This window comes from Thalia democratica, chromosome 1 (assembly GCF_965202585.1).
Source record: "Thalia democratica chromosome 1, ktThaDemo2.hap1.1, whole genome shotgun sequence".
Lineage (NCBI taxonomy): Eukaryota > Metazoa > Chordata > Thaliacea > Salpida > Salpidae > Thalia > Thalia democratica.
The window spans coordinates 67,122,771-67,142,968 of record NC_139165.1 but is presented as its reverse complement, the minus strand read 5'-3'; the positions used below and the strand labels follow the sequence as shown (position 1 = coordinate 67,142,968).

Genomic DNA, 20,198 nt, shown 5'->3' with positions numbered 1-20,198 from the left:
GACTTCCTAAACAAAAACACAACATTTTGTTTTAGACTCAGTAAGAACTTCTTGCTTTCTCGATTTAAGAAACGCTGTTTTACATGATTGTGCATATGAAACTGTGCATATGAAAAATAGTTTGCTCCTATAAAAGATTATGTGTTGGAGCTATTCTAAAAACTGTGATAATATTAGACAATTTTTTTTTTACAAATGCTTATTGCACCTAATAAAGATGTATGTTATATTAGACATTCTACTTTCTGAGCGGTAGATAAATATAATAAGCATTTATAACTTTTAAATACACTATTTGAAAACAATTATTTAACTCTAAATATAGTTCTTGTAACTAAATATACAATTCAATACGATAAAATTTCGTAAAAAAACTACTTGCATGCCTTTATAAAAAAAAACTTTATAAAAAAGGTTAAATTAAATAGTTATCTTTCCCATTAACAACCCAGTTGAAGTGTGTTGATTCGTTGACAAACAGAAACATATGTTGGTAGAATAAAGGAAGACTACTGTATAATTTGTTTTTATTTATATTCCAGTGAAGTTACTTCACTAGGATCTGTTGTTAGCAAACAATTGAAACTATATTACGAACAGTTAAATTAAATAAAAAAATAAAGAAGAGAACAACAAAGTTGAAAACTGTAAGAGATGCATTCTAAGAAGAACAATGCTATATGTTAAATAAAGAAAACCAGTAAATTTTCATTTTGTAAACTAAAGTTTAAGTAAAGTTTAATAAATGAATTAGAATCGACATCTACCGAAATAAACAAAGTGAAACACTGTTTTTGTTTTAAGGACAATGAAAATTCTTACTAGTTGGACACTATATTAAAGTTGTATCTGTAGAACTAAAAGAAACATTTTATTAACATTGTAATCTAAACCACTTTTTAAGTAAAATGGAAATTTATATTCTTCTTGATCTGAAAAACAACAAAGAATCTGTAAAACTATGAAACAAGCTCTTTGCTAGTTAACTTTATAAAAGTTTTATCTTGATTGATATATTTAAAGATCAGTAAAAGTGTTCTTTTTTTAACATAAAAGTATAAATATCTTGTATTTTTGTGTTTTGTATTTATACCTTACGTATTTGAAAAATCTTCGTTTAACTTAAATAAGCTTAAAAAGGCTTAGTTTTATAAAGTTTCCAACTGTTTATTCTGGATAATAGACAAAAATAAGTAAATTATTTAATTATATTTTTAAAAATTAACTGATCTACTGAGTATTTTCTAATTTGATAAAAAATTAACATATAAAAAGGATATAAAAAGCAAATTTTCGTTTATATATCTTTTTTAAATAAAACTTTGTGGACATAAATTTGAATTTTAAATGCTATTGCATAATAGTCTTCATGGTTCTTTACTTTTAGAACACTGAATAAATCTTTTTTCACTATTATTTTTTACTTTTAATATTGTCTATTAAGCTTGTGATTCTAAGGTTCTGGCTTTTGATAATTTTTTATACTATTTTCCAATCGATCAAAAATTCTTACATGTTATTTACATTATTATTTTCAACGTAGAAGTTTAAAACTTAGTTTAGCTTACACTATACTTTTTAGGGTTAAAACTTTTAGCTCTGTAACTTTTCTTATAAAACATTTCCTACATAGTTTTAATCGTTTTATCTGCTTTTTTTCCATTCAAAAAAACGTCAGAAGAAATTGATAACTTATATTTTGTTTAGAAAAATGTATGTAACTATTTTTATTTTTAAAAGCTAGTTTTATTTAAACTTTAGAGAAAAATAGTTTAAAAGTTTTGTTTTAAAGTATGCCAGTTCATACGAGAATAAAAATTTACTGTAGTAAGTATGTATATTTACGTAAAAAGGTTTTACCTTACAAAAATAGTACAAGATAAAATAATAGGTTAATACTTTCCTTTTTAAGTAGTATTAGTGCAATTAATTTGATATACCTTGAAAAGGTGCCTATCTATAACTTTCATAAAACTGTAAATTCATAGCTTTATAAATCATTATACCATTACTTCAATCATTATAATCTTGAACTTAAACTTTCAGTCTTTTTTACAGTGAATCGAAGTCCAGTTTTAATAGTTAAATATGGTTTAACTTTCTTTCTATATTATTTTAAAAAACACGAATTTTCCTTTATATTTTTATTTTAAAATTATACAAAAGTAAACAATTTAATTATAACTTGGTTATACAACAATTTAAGTTATCTTTTAAATAAACATTTTTTTATTTGTTAATAATAAAAATAAATATTAAAAAAAACTATGTATATTTTTTGTAATAAACAGTTAACTCATTTTACAAATTAGATCTAAATGTGATGAGTTTGAATAAAGTGAGCTGCCTAATATTTTTTTAACATACAAAATGTTAAAGTATGATGGAAATTGTTATTTACATTTGTAATTGGTATAGAAAATTTTAAGCTAAAACTATAGCTTACAACTAAAATCTTTTTAATTAACCTGTAAAATAACACGACAACGTTTAATGGGTAGCTGTCAAATTTGCACGAGCGTACAAAGTTGCACGAGGGGAAAACATTTCACGAGTGCACAAAATTGGGCGAAGATACTTTTGCACGAAGACTATTTTGCACGAGGGGATAAAATTCCACGAAGATAGAATAGCACGAAGATACTTTTGCACGAAGGGTCTTTTTTGCACGAAGACACATTTGCACGGGCAGACAATTTTTCACGGAGACATTTTGCACGGGTCTATTTTTTATAGCTTTTTTTAATTTTTTTTTTGTTAATATTTTTTGTCTGCTTTTTTTTTTGCTTTCACTGTTACCCCTAACCCTCACCCTCGGTCGTTAGCTTTTGTTTCTCTTTTTTTTATAATACTTTGTGATAGTTATTTTTTTGTCATTTTTACTATAATTGTTTCCCCTAACCCTTACCTCCGTCAAAATTTATTTTTCATTTTATTTTTTTTTAATTTTTTTTTCTGTTTTTTTTTTTTTTAATTCTCGTGCAAAAATGCAACTCGTGCAAAATTGACCCTTTGTGCAAAGTCGTCTTCGTGCCATTTGGATCCCTCGTGCAATTTTGTGCCCTCGTGCAAATTTGGCTTCGTGCAATTTTGTGCACTCGTACAGTTTTGTTCTCGTGCAATTTAGTCCCCTCGTGCAATTTAGACCCGTTCCCACATTTAAAAGTTAGTGCGTTAGATTGAATTTAAAAATAAGTTTTAAGTTAAATCGAACTAGAAAACTAAGTGTCACTTACTATTAATTTAATAACTTACTTAAGTTTTATTTCTAAATGATTCAAAAAAAATCATACTAACTGTGTAATATTTAAAACAAAGTTTATGACTACAATAGAATTAAGTTTAATTTTAAGAGCATGCTAAAACAACGAAAACGTAAAAATAATAATTAAAGCTTGTTTATTAAATTCGTAAACTCACAGCTCCAACTATATGACTTAACAGAAAAAAAAAACTTTAAAAATACTAAAGTGTGTATTAAGAATTTTTTAAACTATAAAAATTTTAAAGCTCTTCTGTTTTGATCAAGCCTACAAAACAAAAGTTAGAAGGAAGTTTTAAAACAAACTTAACTTTCTTATTTTTATGAAAAGTATAGAAAAAAATATTGAAGTTAAAAACTATATTTTGAAATTAATAGATATTCCATAACACCAAAATTTTATAAAACTTTAGTTATACTTATTGAGGACATTCGATATTTTTTAACTAAAATAATGTTTAATCTGTAGAATTTCTTACTAAAAATGTTTAAGTTGTTTGTAGACTTAGAATTTTATAGTAGTTGTTATATATATCTTATTACTTTGTTAACTATTTTTATTTTTGACTTCAACATAAATCATTCTTAATTTTTATTTTAAAGTTTATTAAAAGTTACTAAATTGTTAGAGGCAAAAGTGTATGATTTTTAATAATACAAACAATGTAAATCTATAAATATCTTAATAATTTCAATCAAATATTCAATTGCAATAAATGGTTTTCGCGTTGGCTTTAAAAAATTAAAAGTAATATAGAACATTCCGTTTATAAATTCCAAGAAATATTTGAACTTCTGGTTCTTGAATTCCGCGACTTTCTTAAAGAAGGTCTAACAAGCGCATCATAACTTTTATCTTCTTTGTAAACCTCTTTATACGGTCTCGTGTTTAACTGGTCATCTCTTTGCTTTCTGCTTTTTGCTCTTGGTCTGCTTGTTGGGTAAACGGATCTTTCGTCAATTTCGGTGAAGTATGAAGATCCGTACTCATAAGGAAGCTCTCGGGAGCGATAAGTAGGTTCTTCTCTCGGAAGAACTCTCGGCGCACTCGGATAACTTTTATTTTCTTCTTTTCTCTTGCTCTTTCTTCTACTTCTTTCTTGATTTTGGGGTATCTCTTGCTGATCATTTTGAGAGGGAGCGTTTTTCGTAGCAGGATTGTAGTTGACGTAGACGTTTTCTTGTTCAATTTGCTCGTAAGGTGGCGGCAAGGCGCACACGGCATCTATTCTTTCGAAAGGATCAATGGGGTTCTGGTAAATGAATTAAAAAAATTATAAAAAGTTCGATGAAAACTGTCTTCAAAAAAAAGTAATTTATAAGGTTAAAGTAATTATTTTACCAGCTAGTAATTTTTTTAAAAAATTGTTAGTTTTTACTTGTAAAATAACATAAGACAAGAAAATGAATATAAACAGTTCAGTATAATTTAAAGAAAGCAACTTACGTTAGGTAAATCAGCATCATCTGTTGTTTCAGTCTTAGCTTTATCATTATTTTTCTTTTGTTTACTTTTTTGTTTTTTATTTCTTTTAAAAACGAACCATGCAATTACCAGTAGACACACAATAACAACTAAACTGACAATTATTGCAGTCATATTTACCCCTTTGGAATCCGTTTCTTTCTTTTCATATCTGTTTAACCTTTTTGGCGCTGTTTTAAAAAAATTGTTTAAACTTATAGAAAATATTTTTTTATTTCTGATAAAAACTTATAGCAAATAAATAAACAGTAGTTTTTATATTAATTTTTTATTCAAAATTAAACATTTTAGACACAATAAGGCTTACCTACACTAGGAGAAGTCTTTTCAGCTGGTTTTTCTTGAGCTGGTTTATCGGGGGAGTTTCTGCCTATAAAAGAAAAGATTAAGAAGTTTTAAAGTAACAAAATACTAACCTAAAACAAATAAAACTAACTGTAGAAACCAGCTTTTTCATTTGTAGACTTGTATTTGAAAGAAAATCCTTTACTGTTGCCAATGTTAGCCATATCAATTTGAAAATCGACTCTCAATGTATTTTCTACAAAACAAGTAGTGTGAAAATAATGCTAAGTAATACAGATAAAACAGTGTTTTCAACACATTGTACATCTCTAATGTGTGCAAACCTATTAGAGACATGCAATCTTTACAAAAGACACAGTATAACAGTAGAAAATAAATTCTAATAAAGTATACTTATACAAAATTTGATCTTTAAAATATTTTCTAAAACTTAAGATTTTTATCAATCTAATTTAAGCAAAGAACACAAACAACTAAAACTAGGATAGTAGAAACTAAAAAAAAAACAACAGTTGGATAAAAGAGTAAAATACTTAAAAAGATTTCATTTCAATATTTTGCCATATCTTAACTTTCTGAGTTTTAAATTATTATATCTATCATTCCGAACCTAACCTTAATAAATAGTTCCACAACATTGTACTACTAAAACTCAAAGTCAAGATAATCATAATTAAAACGAACTAGGTTCACTGGTTGGAATTGCATACGTAAACCTTTACCTAATACTATTTTATACTTAGATAAAATTGATTGTATTTATCAAATTTTTGAAGTCTAGGTCTAATTTATTGAGTGTTTATAATAACTTGGAAACAACAAATTTACTAATTTACAACATTAAAGTAATCGAATTGTTTTTTGTCACATTTAAGTAATAAGTTTTGAAGTATTTTTATCATATTAACTAAGTTTATAATAACTAAAAATTATTTTTTTCTTATTTTAAACTTCTAAAAAAAAGTTTAATTATAATTTTTTTTTTTTATAAAAACTAATATAATTTTGTTGTACCTGAGTTTTAAATTGTAGATATCGAGATTTTACTAGAATTACTTAAGTAAAATGTAGTTTACTAAATTCAGCGGAGTTTCTCTGTAGATACAGTATGTAGAATTTCTGCTATAAAGTTATAGTTCTATTGTTTAAAAGATAAACTGCATTTATTATTTAATCCATTAATAATTTATCAAAAATATTTGTGAATTTTGAATCAACAACAAGTAAAATAAATGATTTCAGAATGCAACAAGGTTAAGTCTTAGGGTCTTTATTGTTTTTATCAAATATTAGTAATTTGCGAAAAATACTAGTTTAAACGTTTTAAATTCAACAGATGACACTGTATTGTTATATAATTTTTTTTAAATCTAAACCTATGTTTACAAGACAGTGCCAACCTTACTTTGAAATTGTTTCAGACTGGCTAACTTAAACAGATTTAAACAAATTCTTATTAGACAAGGTGTAAATTCTTTGACTAAGTAAACAAAAAAGCTTTTAGAAAAACAAAAAAAAATATTATAAATTTGGGTAGAACGGTAATAAAAAAAAAAGTTATAAATATTTAGGTTTTATAATCTACAGTAACTTAATTTTAAATAGAACGTGGTGAAACATTAAACTAGCTTATTACAAGCATTTAGTGTTTTAACAAACAAGATAGTTATTAACCGAGTTAGTTCTGTACTTGATAACTAGTTTATTCTTCTTCTTGAGTTTTATTAGATGCAATTTAATGTGTTTGGGCAGATAAAGAAACACTAGAAAATTAAAGTTAAATCTACTCTTTATTAACGTACCTTTCAAATTTATTCATTATAAAAGGTATGCTGAAGAAGTTTGAAACCTATAAATAACTAAAATGATACTAAGTATTGAAAACCTGTTTAAATATGAGCTGGGTGTCTTATCTATAATTTTCAACATTGCTTTTTACCAACTGTTGTAAATGTTATTTTAAAAGTAAATATAGAATACATAAAAATTCAACTGGATCTTCTTTGAAAACCTTCTTGCCTAGTTCTGAAAGACATGAGAATAAGTATCTAGGTTTTGAGGTTAATGATCTGTATACTAAAACGCCTAACTGCTTAAAAGACTAGAGCCTTCTTGGAAGAACTTACGAATTGATCTGAGGTTTATTTTACTTAAAGAACAAAATGTTACAATAAGTATACACCGATTGCTATAGGAATATTGTTTTGTATGCTTAAAAAATAATTATTAGTCCATTCTGAGTATGTTAATTTGGTTATAATGTCATTAATCTATTATATATTGTAGCAATTATTGTAATGCTTTTATATAAGCGAAGAGTATTGATAACATTTTCTTTTAATAACCTAATAATTTGTTATGTAACTATATCAAAAGCTTACTACGTCCTTAACTGTTTAGAAAATGTTGAATAGTTCAAAGATTAAATGAAGTTACTTCTAAATTATAAAGTTAAAAGTATCTTTACAAATCAATATGAAGTGTTTATTTTCTTCTCTTTAAAAAGAAAGACAGAAAATATCAAAAAACTTTACTGTTTATATGGATTATCTTGCTAATGATATATCTAAAGATATGTATTTACAGTTGTAAAAGTTTAGTAGCTCATAGTAAATGAAAAAAGTATTACTTTTATTTAAAGCACACACTTTTCATTAAAAGCCCAATTTTTACAATTTATCTATCTTTATTAATTAAAATAAATTAACTCGCGAGAGTTAGTTATTTTAAGTCTTTTTTCTACCTTTTACTTTTTCATATTGAGTTGTGCTAAGCTAATTTTCACATTATTTTTTGTTTTATCATAGTTTATTATTCTTTTTGCTTTTATTTTGTAAAAGTATAAGTTTTAGAACTTAAAAAAAATGTTATTTTTTTTATAGCTCAAATTAATTAAAGTAAGTAAGTGATGTGTAGCTCGATGACCGTAAGGCATTTTTGTACGATCTGTTGACTATAACTTTCAATGTCTTTTTATCTATCATGTTCTATTAACTATTAGAGTAAAAGATTAAAATAACATCAACTACATATGAAATTTAGTGGTTAATATACAAATAAATACTAACTTGAAGATACAATATCTTCTGGCAACCTTCTGCCGCACAAGCGTTGCTGATACCTGCCCATACTGTCGTCGATAACAAGCACATAGTTGTCAGGACAACCTGCTGGGTCTAATGACCTCAAGTGCATCGCTTGGAACGACAACTTAACACGCTTCCCTTTAGGTGCTTGGAACCTTCAAAGTTTAGTTATATTAAAAATAAATAAACACAACAAACAGAAAATTTAATATAAAATATTAACTTTCTATTTTTTCACGATATTTTTTAAACTTTACTTTTTTTTGTTTACGAACATTAAAAAATAATTTTTAACCTTATAAACCAAATTAAAATTAAGTATTTGTATTTATATTAAACTATATTTTGTAATTAAATCTGTTTTTGTTATTTATCTTTAAATATGTCTAAATTTTTTAACTTACAACCAAGAACATCTAGTATTTTTTGTCTCTACCATTTCAGGATAACCCTCGCTTGATACTTTATTCCAAGACTTTCCTGCTTTGAGTCTTTTTATACACATCCCTAAAATGTGTCATAATTCAAAAATATAATGGATAACAACTAATTATATTTAGAACAAACCAAAATTTTTCTCTTAGCTAAGGTTTAAGTTCCTTATAAACTCACATGAAATCATGTCGATAGGTGGATCTCCAAGTTCCCATGCTTCCAATGGACGTCGTTTACAATAAACGAGATTTGTTACAAATATAATTAAGATGCAAAGTAGAGTTTGCATTTTATAACAAACGTTCAAAAACAATCTGCTTGTAATTAAATTTAGTTTTAATAGTTATAAATTTGATTAAAAGCAGATTTTTTAATTTTTAATAGTTCAGCTTATTTTTTTATTTACCGCAGAAAATGTACTATATTTTTATTAAACTTATGATATTTATAATACTAAACTAGCTTAACTACTTAACTACAATCATTAACTACATTAAGATAAAAACTTAGAAAATTTAGTAATATTTCAATCCTAGAATCACTCAACTGTCACTCTAATCTTTTCTTAATGTGTTTTTTAGATATAACAGAGTAACGGTTACGTGATAATTTTATCAACAAAATTCAAGTTCTAATAACAAATGTTTATAAAATTTTAAAGAAATCATATATCACAAAATAGTTTGAAATTTTATAAAAGATAAGATTTACCAGAACCTCCGGTTGAAGAAGACTAAAATTTATTTATAATAATAAAAACTATTCAAAGAGGTTATTCACAGTATTTTGGAATTTGAGTTATCATTATTTAATTCGTCGTACAAACCAATGTAACTAACATGTAAGATTCAACATCAGTTTTTTCATTAAAATTTTTTAAAATTTAAATTAGACTAATTTTAAGAACTAAAAGCCGTCTGTATTACAAAACTGTGTTTTTTCTTTTAAGTCAAATCAGTTAAAGTTTATTTCGCTAATAACTCTTTTACTCGTAAATACCTGTTTGAAATTTGACCTATAATCCTATAAAAAATTTAATTACGGTATATTTACTTTATTTAATATAAAAAAATTCATTAGTTTAACTCAATTTTATCACATATCTTAATTTTTTTATATAATCTTAAACGCTTAATTTAAAGAAACTTATAACCCTTAGTTTAACTTATAACAAAAACGTTGAGAAAAAGATAGGAAACTATTTTTTTTCTTGTTGAACGTTGAAGGCGAAATCTTCCTTAGTAAGTATTTCAACATAAAGAAGATTTTTTAAGGTATGATAAAAAAGAGAACATTTTATACTTTTAACTATCTTTGTTTAGTTTCCTTTAAACAAATGTTACTTATCAACAGTCTATGGATATTATACTTATTAGTTTTCGGTAAGTTTATTTTCTAACATGTGTTTTTATGCAAATTTGTTTTTAAAAGTTTAATGACCTATAAGAATAATATTTGATACTTTTTATCAAATACTACTTTTTTGTTTAATACCTTATGCTTAGGCTTTTAATTAAGTTTTAAAGATTTAATTTAAATCTATTTTAAGATCATACTTTTTTTCATAACAAAAGTTTTTTTACAAGTAAAACTTGAAATTTAAAAAAAAAAGTGTATGAATTTGTTTTAGTTTTAATCAATTTGAAAACTAATAAAACTACTTCATTTTACGAACTATATACTTCAAAGTGTATTTTTCACAAGTATTATTGTGTATTTTAGTCATTAAAATATTTTCTTCGCTTAAAAGATACATAAATTTTTAGGACAAAATATTACATTAAAAAGCGCTTATTTTGTACATGCCAATTAATTTTTTAGTCATTGTTTAAACTTAACGTTTTAGTACTTATACTTACAGCATACAATACTGTTTTAATGAGCACAACAAAAACATTTATACGTTGTTTCAAATACAAAGAAAGGTTAAATTTATTAACTAAATCTCAATAACTATAAACCCTTGAGTTCTAAAAATTATGTTTTACACAAAATAGTTATAAAAGTACACAAAGCTTTGTAGTACATATTGTCCTTAAAACTGTAATTTTTATATTTATAAATTTCAAGTCTGCACTATACCGAAATTCATAAGACAAATAGAAAACTGTTTTGTTTTATTGTTTTTAGTTCTAAAAAATAAAAAAGTCTTCTGCAGCTACAAATTCTTTTTTTTTAAATAAAACAAACTAAAAAAATTATTGAAATTACTTTTTAAGTATTTTTGTTTAAAATTTATGAACATAAAGTTGTTGATACTTATTAATTATTACTTAAAAAGTGATTAGTTTAAAGTCATAAACTGCCTAAAAGTATAGTCCAAACTAATTTTGACATTTGTTATTACATTTCTGTTTAGGAAAACATTTCTCGAGATATTGCTAAAAATAACAAAGCTAAAATAAACATTCTTTTTGGTACACAAGATAAAAAACATGTGACAAAACACTCAAACGTATGAATCTTAATAAAAAATTAACAATAAAATAAGAAGGGTTGTAGTTTTAAAACTACAATAATGCTAAATAATCAGCAAACTTATCGCTATCGTCTTACACAAACTTGGAAAACAGAGAATATTTTTTTCAAGTACAGCATGGTTTATAGCTTAAGGCATAATTCTTACTAAAATAACTAACACGTTTTGATGTCTCTAAAACAATGTTAAAGATATATATAGATTAATGAGAATTTTTATTAAATAAGTGTTTTTTAGCTAGTAGTAATACTTTAGTTTTTTAAATTCATCTGCTGTCGTCACAAGTTAAACACTATTTTTCAAATTAATTTTGAGTTTTCAATCTAAAAATTTAGAGAATAGATCAAAATAGCACTATTAATAAACGTTTTACAGAAACATTGTTAGTTTTTAATCGTAAAAATCGTAAAACTCGATTTTAATCGTATTAGTAAACTCTACTAAATTTCTATACAAACTTTCAATTTTTTTTTTATAAATAAAGTTTGACTTTAAATAATTGTTTACTTACTTATATACTTAAACTGCTTTATATGTCTGTTAAAAATTAGAAAAACTTTTTCAAACAAAATCTACAAATACAATTTAAATTATGCGTTTCGTTTTAAAACAACAAAAGCTTAACTTTTAGCCATAATTTTAAAAGTTATAAAACTGTTGTGCAGTGCATATATAAATAAAAACTTAAATAATTAAACAAATTTTTTGCATGTATAAAACTGTTTTTTCAAAATGTCATAATAATTAAATAATCGTCAAAGAATGTCATATGTTTGAATCTTAACAAATCATGGAAGAGCTGTAACGGGAGCACCAGTTGTTAGTTCGGTTATGTTAAACAATGTGCAATTGTACCCATCTGCAGTCACGTTTGCTATATTTGTTTTAAAAGTATTAACTATTAACTTTTAGCTAACATTTTTTAACTAATAAAATATATTTTAAAAGCAATATTTTTACAGTTTTTTTAGAATATAATACAAAATTTATACATTAACTTTAAATTGCACTTAAAACTCATTATAATTCTAATTTAAGAAAATGTAAAGTAATGGTTACAATAAAGATTATAAAAATTAGGCATCATCAGCAAAAACAAAATAAAGTTTATAAAATAAACTTTGATGTTTATATAATTATATGATTTCTTATTTTTAAGTAAATGTGAATTGCAGTTTTTTTTTTATACCTTATACAACTACCTTAGTCCCATTTCTTAAAAAAAATACTTTTGTGCAAATGTTAACGATACTTAAACTACTTATTACTATAAGAAAAAAATTTAATGGTTTTATTTTTATTTTTCAAAACTAACAAGTGGATGTTGGGTTGCCTGTCCCACCGTTGCACACGCAATTAAGTTGGGAGCTGCCTTGATACGAGCAAGTGGTTGACGCGTATGGACATGGAGACTGAAAACATCCTGCATTTTCTTGTAATTCTTGTTCTGCTTCTGTTTTGTTTTAACCAAAAATTACCCAAGTCAAGCTAAATGTTTTGATTAATGAATTTTTAATAGACGGTGAATTTATAAGTTTTTAAATTCTAAACTACTGACGTAAGAATAAGTGAATAAAACTTATAAGAAGGTTTTAGACTTTTCTTAAGATCTTTTTTACTTTTTTATAGTCAAAAAAATTTAAATTTACACTTTACGGACAGCTAGATCTAGAGTCTGAAATATGGGCCTACCCTTGCGTCAAATGCAATCCACAAAGCAAAATCTGCGACCCATATGTACTATTAGCTTATTGCATACTTTTCTAAAATAATAAAAAAGCGTTGGGATAAAAACATGCATAATCTCTTAATTTGATAATTAGTACCTAGTATTTGATATCTAATAGTCACTAAAGCATCAGTGTTGTTTAATTAAAAACATTTTTGGTTTAAAATAATATTTTTATAATGATTACAATAGTTTTTTTCACATAACTATGGCCAGCAGAAGGCTTTTTGATATTTAATGCGGCCTGCAAACAGCTTTTATGAAAAAAAACCTTTGACTTATAAAAGGCTGTCGACTTCTGTGCTGGATGACTACGTTACATTTTTTGTTAACTTGTAGCGATTTTACTTAATTAATAATAAAAATTTAAGTTTTAGTTAGTCGCTAATAAAACTAGTAATACCTGTGAATAAACAGTAGAAACACCATACTCTAAGATGTATAAGAAAGCTAGAAAAGCTGTAAGTAGGATAATTAGATATTATAAAACATATTTAAAGAATAAAATTACAGAAAAATATTAAATTTAACTATTAAGATATTATTCATTAAATATATAGTATTATTTCTTAAATAATATTTAAATAATTTAAAATTGCAAGAACAATCTTTCGTATACTTGTAAATATTGTAAAAAATCACAACCTTTAAGCTGATTTCCCAATACAAGTCCTAGAACAAGTCCTGTTATAAGAGCACCCAAAATTGTTCCCAGTAAAACTGCCGCCCACCTACATCTGCTTTTAGACATTGGATACATGCAAAAGTAACAGCTACGTCTTAAACAGCTTCTGCAGCAGCTATTTTTAACCTTGTCGTAGCTTTTTATAGGCATACTTTTTATGTTATTCGAGTTTTTCGTCATCTTTAGAGCGTCATCATCTATTTGATTGTTTTGATTGCTTTTTGATTGATCTTTAATAGGTGTGATGACTGCAGTCTAAAGTATACAACATTGTTAAAAGTGTAACTATATTTTGAAAATACTAATACAAATATACCTTTTTATGTAACATTATATCTTTTAGATGTGACTCTCTTCGAATGACTGCTCCATTTGGATGTTTCTGCGTGAAATATTTAACTTAAAATTAAAAAACGTTATAAAGGTTTTTCAAAGAAAATAAACTTTATCATAAAAGTAATTTTTATAATTTTAATAATGAAAAACAAAAGTTACATTTCTTTCTGAAAACAGTGTGCCGTTATGTTTTACTTCCGATAGATCATATTCATAGCTTTTAGTTTTTTCTCCAGAGTGTTTTTTCTTATCTTTAGTACTGAGCTCATTAAAGTCAGAATCATCCTTATCCTTTTTCCCGTGTTCATTTTTAACTCGCCTTTCCAAGTTTTTATCTTTTCTTCTTTGTTCTTCCTTCCACAATATTTCTTCTAAAGATTTAGGAGGAGGTCGAAACTTTTGCTTGTTGAGTGGAACTTTTGAAGAACTGATTGGCATTGTAAAAAATATAATCTACAAGAATAAATTTACAGACTAAATTTTTTTCAATTTTGTTTTTTATAACCTTATTTTTATAACCCTTAAAATTTATTAAAATATTGTTATAATGAAATAAAATTAATATCATGAAAATACATAAAGTACATAACATTACATCAAATTACTATAATTTAATTTTATGCATTTAGTATGATTTATACAAAACAACTTAAAACCAGCAATTTTTATTATTTTTGGTAAAATTTAAGAAGCACAAGAATACTGTTTTATAAAGGTAAATAGTTTAATGCATCTAAAGCTAAAAAGATTTGAAACTTTATTTTGAGCCTTTTGAAACTTAAAATTTAAAATGTATATACCATAACTGTATTTTTTTATTATAAATCAAGTTAAATTTATATTTATCTAAACTTACAATGTTTTATAGTTCTGAAACCTATTTTTCAAAGTATAAATGTACCATAAAACTATTCATAAATAGTACATATGTTATGTTGAGCTTAAGTTGAGTTTTAAATGTATATGACTTAGCGAACTTAAATAACTTTATAAAAAAATGTTATTACTGTACTTAAGTTAAACAAAACACTTTAAATGACCTATATCATTTTCAATAATTTTACAGGTTTTTTTTGGATGGTAGATTTGACAACTATTAAAAAAACAGAATAAGGTAAAACCCAAATATATTCATTTAATAGTTTTTAATGTTGATAGATAAATATTTTTAATCCTTGAATCTATATAGCAAACATAAAGAAGTTAAAAAGCTTTTTTTGTTATTTATTTAAAATTTAAATGTTAAAAATGACTTTGATGGTATCAGTAAACAAACAGGAACAACTTAAAATTTTATACCATTATAAAATAATGTAGCTCTATTTTTTTTTTTCTTTCTGTTCAACTTTTTTTGATTTCATAAATTAGATTGATAACATTGTTTCAGTAGTTAAAATGTTTTTTTAAGTTGGTTTATACTTAATATAGTTATTTATGTATTTTTTCGATGTTTTTTTTGAAGTCTTTGGTATTACAAGTTTTCTATTGAAATAAAAAAGTAATATGCAAACTAGAATTTATTATTTTTTGTTTTAAGAAAAAGTATAACTAAAGTTTTATGAAAACTATACAAAACCAAATCATTTAAAACAAAACAACAAATAGTTTTTCTTTTAGATTTGATTGCTTTAATAGCTTTATAAACTAAAATAGCTACTTTTAAAGGTTATAAAACAAACAACTTTACGCTTATTAAAGTTAAGCAGTTGTTTTTGTTTATACAAAAGTACAAGGTGATCAGTTATACACTTATATTTACATAACATTTCATTTTTATAAAAATAACGAAAAGACTCACACAAAACCATTTTTTTTGTATTTAAGTAAGCAGAAGTAATTTTACTTTTTAGTGTCATTTAGCCAAATGGCATAAAGATTTTAGCTCAAAAAAAATTCAAAACTTCAAAAATTTTAAACTGTAGTAAAACAAAGATTAGTGAAGTAAATAAAAACTATTTTGTAAAATCTGTATACACTTTTACTAGCCAGATAAGTTAACTTTTTATATACTTTTATGTATAAAAAGTGTGCTTTTAATAGTAAAAAAAATAAGAATTAGAAAAAAAAAATTTCTAGTTCATTCTTTGGAATAACAAAACTTTGAAGTGTGACAAAGAACATGTTTTCATAAACTAAAGTTATTTTCATCTATAAAACAGTGTACTAATTTTTAGACCTAAAATAACTGGCTTAGTACAACTTATCTTGCGAATCTAGAGCTGTATTTCATATTGAAAATACTACTTTACTTTTCAAATTTGTGTTTAAAAACACCCAAAAAGTAGAATGGAGCAACAACTAATACTTTCACAACGTAAAAAAAGTACGTGTTTTAAATAGTGCTAACAAGATAAAAGGCAAAAAACTTTTGTATTTCTTAAAAGTTGTTACAAGCGCGCGATACATTGTAAACAAATTTCAATATTATCGCTGGACTATAAGCTGCGATAAACATATTGTAATGCTTCGACTTTATTAATTTTCGGTTAAAAATCGTTTTATCGTTTAAACTTAAACAAAAAGCTAGTTCTACCTTAAGTATTTGAATATGTTTTATTCTCTAACAGTATTAGTAAGTTTATATTTCAATTTTCAATTCAAAAAAATTGACAGTTTAATAAATTCTTAAATAAATAAAATATTTTGTGGCCAAGTTAATATCCGCAGAGTGGACTTAATTTGCGTCTAACTGTAATTAGGAGTTTATAAACTTTAAATTTTTCTATAAGATCAACATTTGATTATTTTATAAATGAAGTCTTCATATAGCTTAACACTTGACTTGAAACTTCAAAAATTCTATACTTCAGTAAGTAAATAATTTTTTTTATCATTTCAAATTTTACAAAAAGTGTAACTCTCTTAAAAGCGAACGCAACAGTATTTTTATATTGAAAATTATACATAAAATGATTGATGCTATTTTTTATTACCCTTTCATTATTTTTTTACATATAAGTCGTTCCTTAACTATTAAAAAATCTAGAACTTTACAACCATTACAAAAACGAAACAATTTTACATAGATAATTCCTTTAAAAAAATGTTATTGTATCTTGTATGTATATAGACATAGTCTGACAAACCAAATACAGTTTGATAAGGTAGCAATTTTTGTATCACCTTTCGTAGGAAGGAGAATATTTTTAACACGAAAAAGTAGTAGATAAAAATAAAGTACGACTATAACTATATGTTTGATTAATTTTAATTTAGTTTATGTTCATTTATAACTTTTACAAAACTTGCAATATAGGTTATTCCTACAAGAATATTAAACTAATAATTTCGACAAATTGTTTAATCACAATAATTTTTACTAGCTTCAGTTATGCAAATAATCGTAAAAAAAAACTATTTACGAGTAACGTTAGATTTTAAATTTTGTTTTGTTTTACTAACTTGTTAGATTTTTATTTTGTTTACATAAAATACATTTCAAACTTGACATAAAATACATTAAGCTTGCTTGAAATTTTACAAAGTGTTAAATAAAGTTTTTTTCTAAGTATATTTAGCTATATGAAAAATCTTAAACTTAAAAAGGAAGAAAAAGGTGTACGACTCGATAACCGAAAGGTTTTTTCATATAACAGGTCTTTAGACCAAACTTTTGAGCGCTGTTTTTTTTTTGTTTAATAAACAATACAAAAGTAATAAAAGCATAAAATTATAACATTAGTTTCTAGTTTTGATGGTTAACAAATTAAACATCAATTTAATGATATCAAAACAACATTGTTTTTAAAAAACTAGTTTTGGTTTAAACTAAAACAACATTGATTTAAATATATCATAGCTTTTTCGTCTAATTTATTTACTTTATAGTTTATTTTTTTTTTTATATCACATATAGTGTCAAATTGTATTAGTAATACAAAGTATATTAAAAACTTTTGAGGTTTTTGAGGCTTCTTATATTAAACTTGTTGTAATTATAATTATGAATATTAAAAGAGTGTGAATCTGATTTTAAAGTCACATTTCGTAAATGAAAAAGTTTAGTTATAATTTCTAATAAAAAAATGTATTGCAATTATACTCAACTCATCAGGAAGCAGCTCATGTTTTTAACATTTTAAAAACAAAGTGAAATTACAACAAGCAACCCATATTTTAACTTTAATAACAGCTTTATTTTAAGACATAAACTTTTACTAAAATTTATTTTAGTGGGACAATTGAAAGTTTTAAATTGTTAACAACACTTGTATACCATAGATTATAGTAAAATTTTTACGGATATTCAAGTAGTTCATTGTTTTTGCAAAAATAAAATTGCTACTTAAAAAGATTTTAGTGTTTTTTACTTCTATAACTAAGTTTTAGATATAAACATTTCAAATTAGTCAATTCTAAAACCTTAAAGTAAAGATTAAAACGCACGCTAAAAAAAACTAAACGTGCACTATGTGATTTCGTTGTGTATCACAATGTTATTATTTTCTTACTTTAGTCATCAAAATTTTTTTTTTTTTTACTTTTTAAAAGACCATGTGTTTAAAACCTCTCATTCAATTTTTTAAAATTTTTTATACCTACTAACTAAACTACTTTACTGGGTAAGTACTAAAGTATAAACAGTATCACAGCTACTTAATTCATAATTAGCACTTTGACTTTTTTAAATTTATACTCACAAATTTATAATAAGTTAACATTTTAGTAGGACAAAGATTTTCGGTTTACGCTTTGAAAACTACTTTTATATTTTCCATACTTAATTTACACAATAAGTTAATAAATATGTAAAACTAATTAAAATTACTAAAAATTTTGTTTCTAGTGGTGTCTCAAATAAATAATTTAAACAATGACCAATAGTTATTTTTTTGATCTAATTTGTCAAAAGTTTTAATTTACTTTACAATAATTTACTGGTGATTGTAGTTCATAGGCAGATAATTAAATTTACTTTTTTATGTAGTCTTTTTTCCCAAATATTTTTTAAATATTTATTTTCATCATAAAAATATATAATTATTATTTTTAATGTACATTAAAACTAATTTAGTTTGAAACTTATTTCAATTTTATGAACTAAGTTTACAATTTAAACCCAAAATTTCAATCTGAACTTTTAGAATCGAAATATTTTTGCGGTTTACACAACATATGGGTAAAAATGCACCGGAACATGCAATTAAAACTTATAGTTTTACATAAAATCAATGAGTCTATCCTAGCCTGTCAACATTTTTCTTTTATCTATACTTTCTTTTAATTTTTCACTTTAATTAGTTTTGATTTAGACTTCGATAATTTTTGTTTTAATTGCCTATTATTCAAACAAAACCAAGTCGAATTTTATAATTAATTTGTTAGAAAAAACTTAAAAAGTTAGACGTTCTTTTTTTATTGCCAATTGCATACTAGTTTAACATTTTCAAATGGGAAATTTATACAAATAATCAATACTTGATTATTTAATAAAATATTTCACTTTGTTTTATAAGTTGTTCAGTAAATCTTATTATTCTTAAAAGATATTTCGTTAATGTAAAACTTAACAAAACTACAATAAAACTGAATATCAATAAATTTTTACTAAGTTACAAATACTTGTAGAAGATTACGATTGTTGTAGTATTTTTAATGAAATTATGAAAATTCTTTATACTACAAAAATAGTCTAAAAAACAAATAGAATAGAACATCGTTTACAAAAATTCACTTGATTTTATAACTAAACTTGTATTTACCATTAAATATAAAATTAGTTTCAGTTTCCGGTCATCGACGTACCTTAGATAAAATATAACAAAGCTCGTACTTTAATTAAAAAAAAATAATTTATTATACGGCTATAGTTACATTATTTAAACAATATAAAATTTGTATTTATTTGTATTTTTGCAAAATTATACACCAAGGGACTTTCTTTAAATAATTATACTCCTACTTTTGTAAAGGCTAAAGAGTAACTAAAAAGATAATAACTTACAACGATATAAAGCAACATACATTTCAAAAAACGTTGCCACAAAATTTTCAAAGTTTTAAAACTCTTAAACCTAACCTTATGAAAGTTAGTGATTCAGTTAATTTAACTTATTCAAAATTAGAAAAACAATGAACATACTTTTTAGTATGGTCTAAAAGTTTTGATTTTAAAATCAAATTGTTAATAAAAAAATATGAATTAAGACAATCTGTACATAATTTATTTGAAAAATGTTATTTTCCAATAGTAATATATTTTTTCAATTCAAATCTATACGCATAGTTTAGCTATTTTTACTAAATTACAACTTTAATGTTTTTTTATCTATTATCTAAGTTTAGAGTATTTGTACTGAAATTTTTAACGTAAACAAACAATTAATCTAAAAAAACATTTTAGTAAGGATTTTAAAAACTAAAGAAATTACAAAAAACATTTATAGAAGGTCGT

At 24.2% G+C, this 20,198-nt stretch overlaps 1 protein-coding gene across 1 annotated transcript; it reads right to left on the bottom strand.

Moving 5' to 3' along the window:
- Window positions 1–3,735: 3,735 nt before the first annotated feature.
- Window positions 3,736–8,888, bottom strand: LOC145844665 (uncharacterized). Its single transcript, XM_082952077.1, has 7 exons — window positions 8,753–8,888; window positions 8,545–8,647; window positions 8,123–8,295; window positions 5,185–5,289; window positions 5,056–5,118; window positions 4,710–4,918; window positions 3,736–4,515 (listed from the first exon to the last, which is right to left on the bottom strand). Exons 1-7 carry the CDS (start codon window positions 8,862–8,864, stop codon window positions 4,030–4,032), a joined length of 1,251 nt encoding a protein of 416 aa, XP_082808203.1. The 5' UTR covers window positions 8,865–8,888; the 3' UTR covers window positions 3,736–4,029.
- Window positions 8,889–20,198: the final 11,310 nt, after the last annotated feature.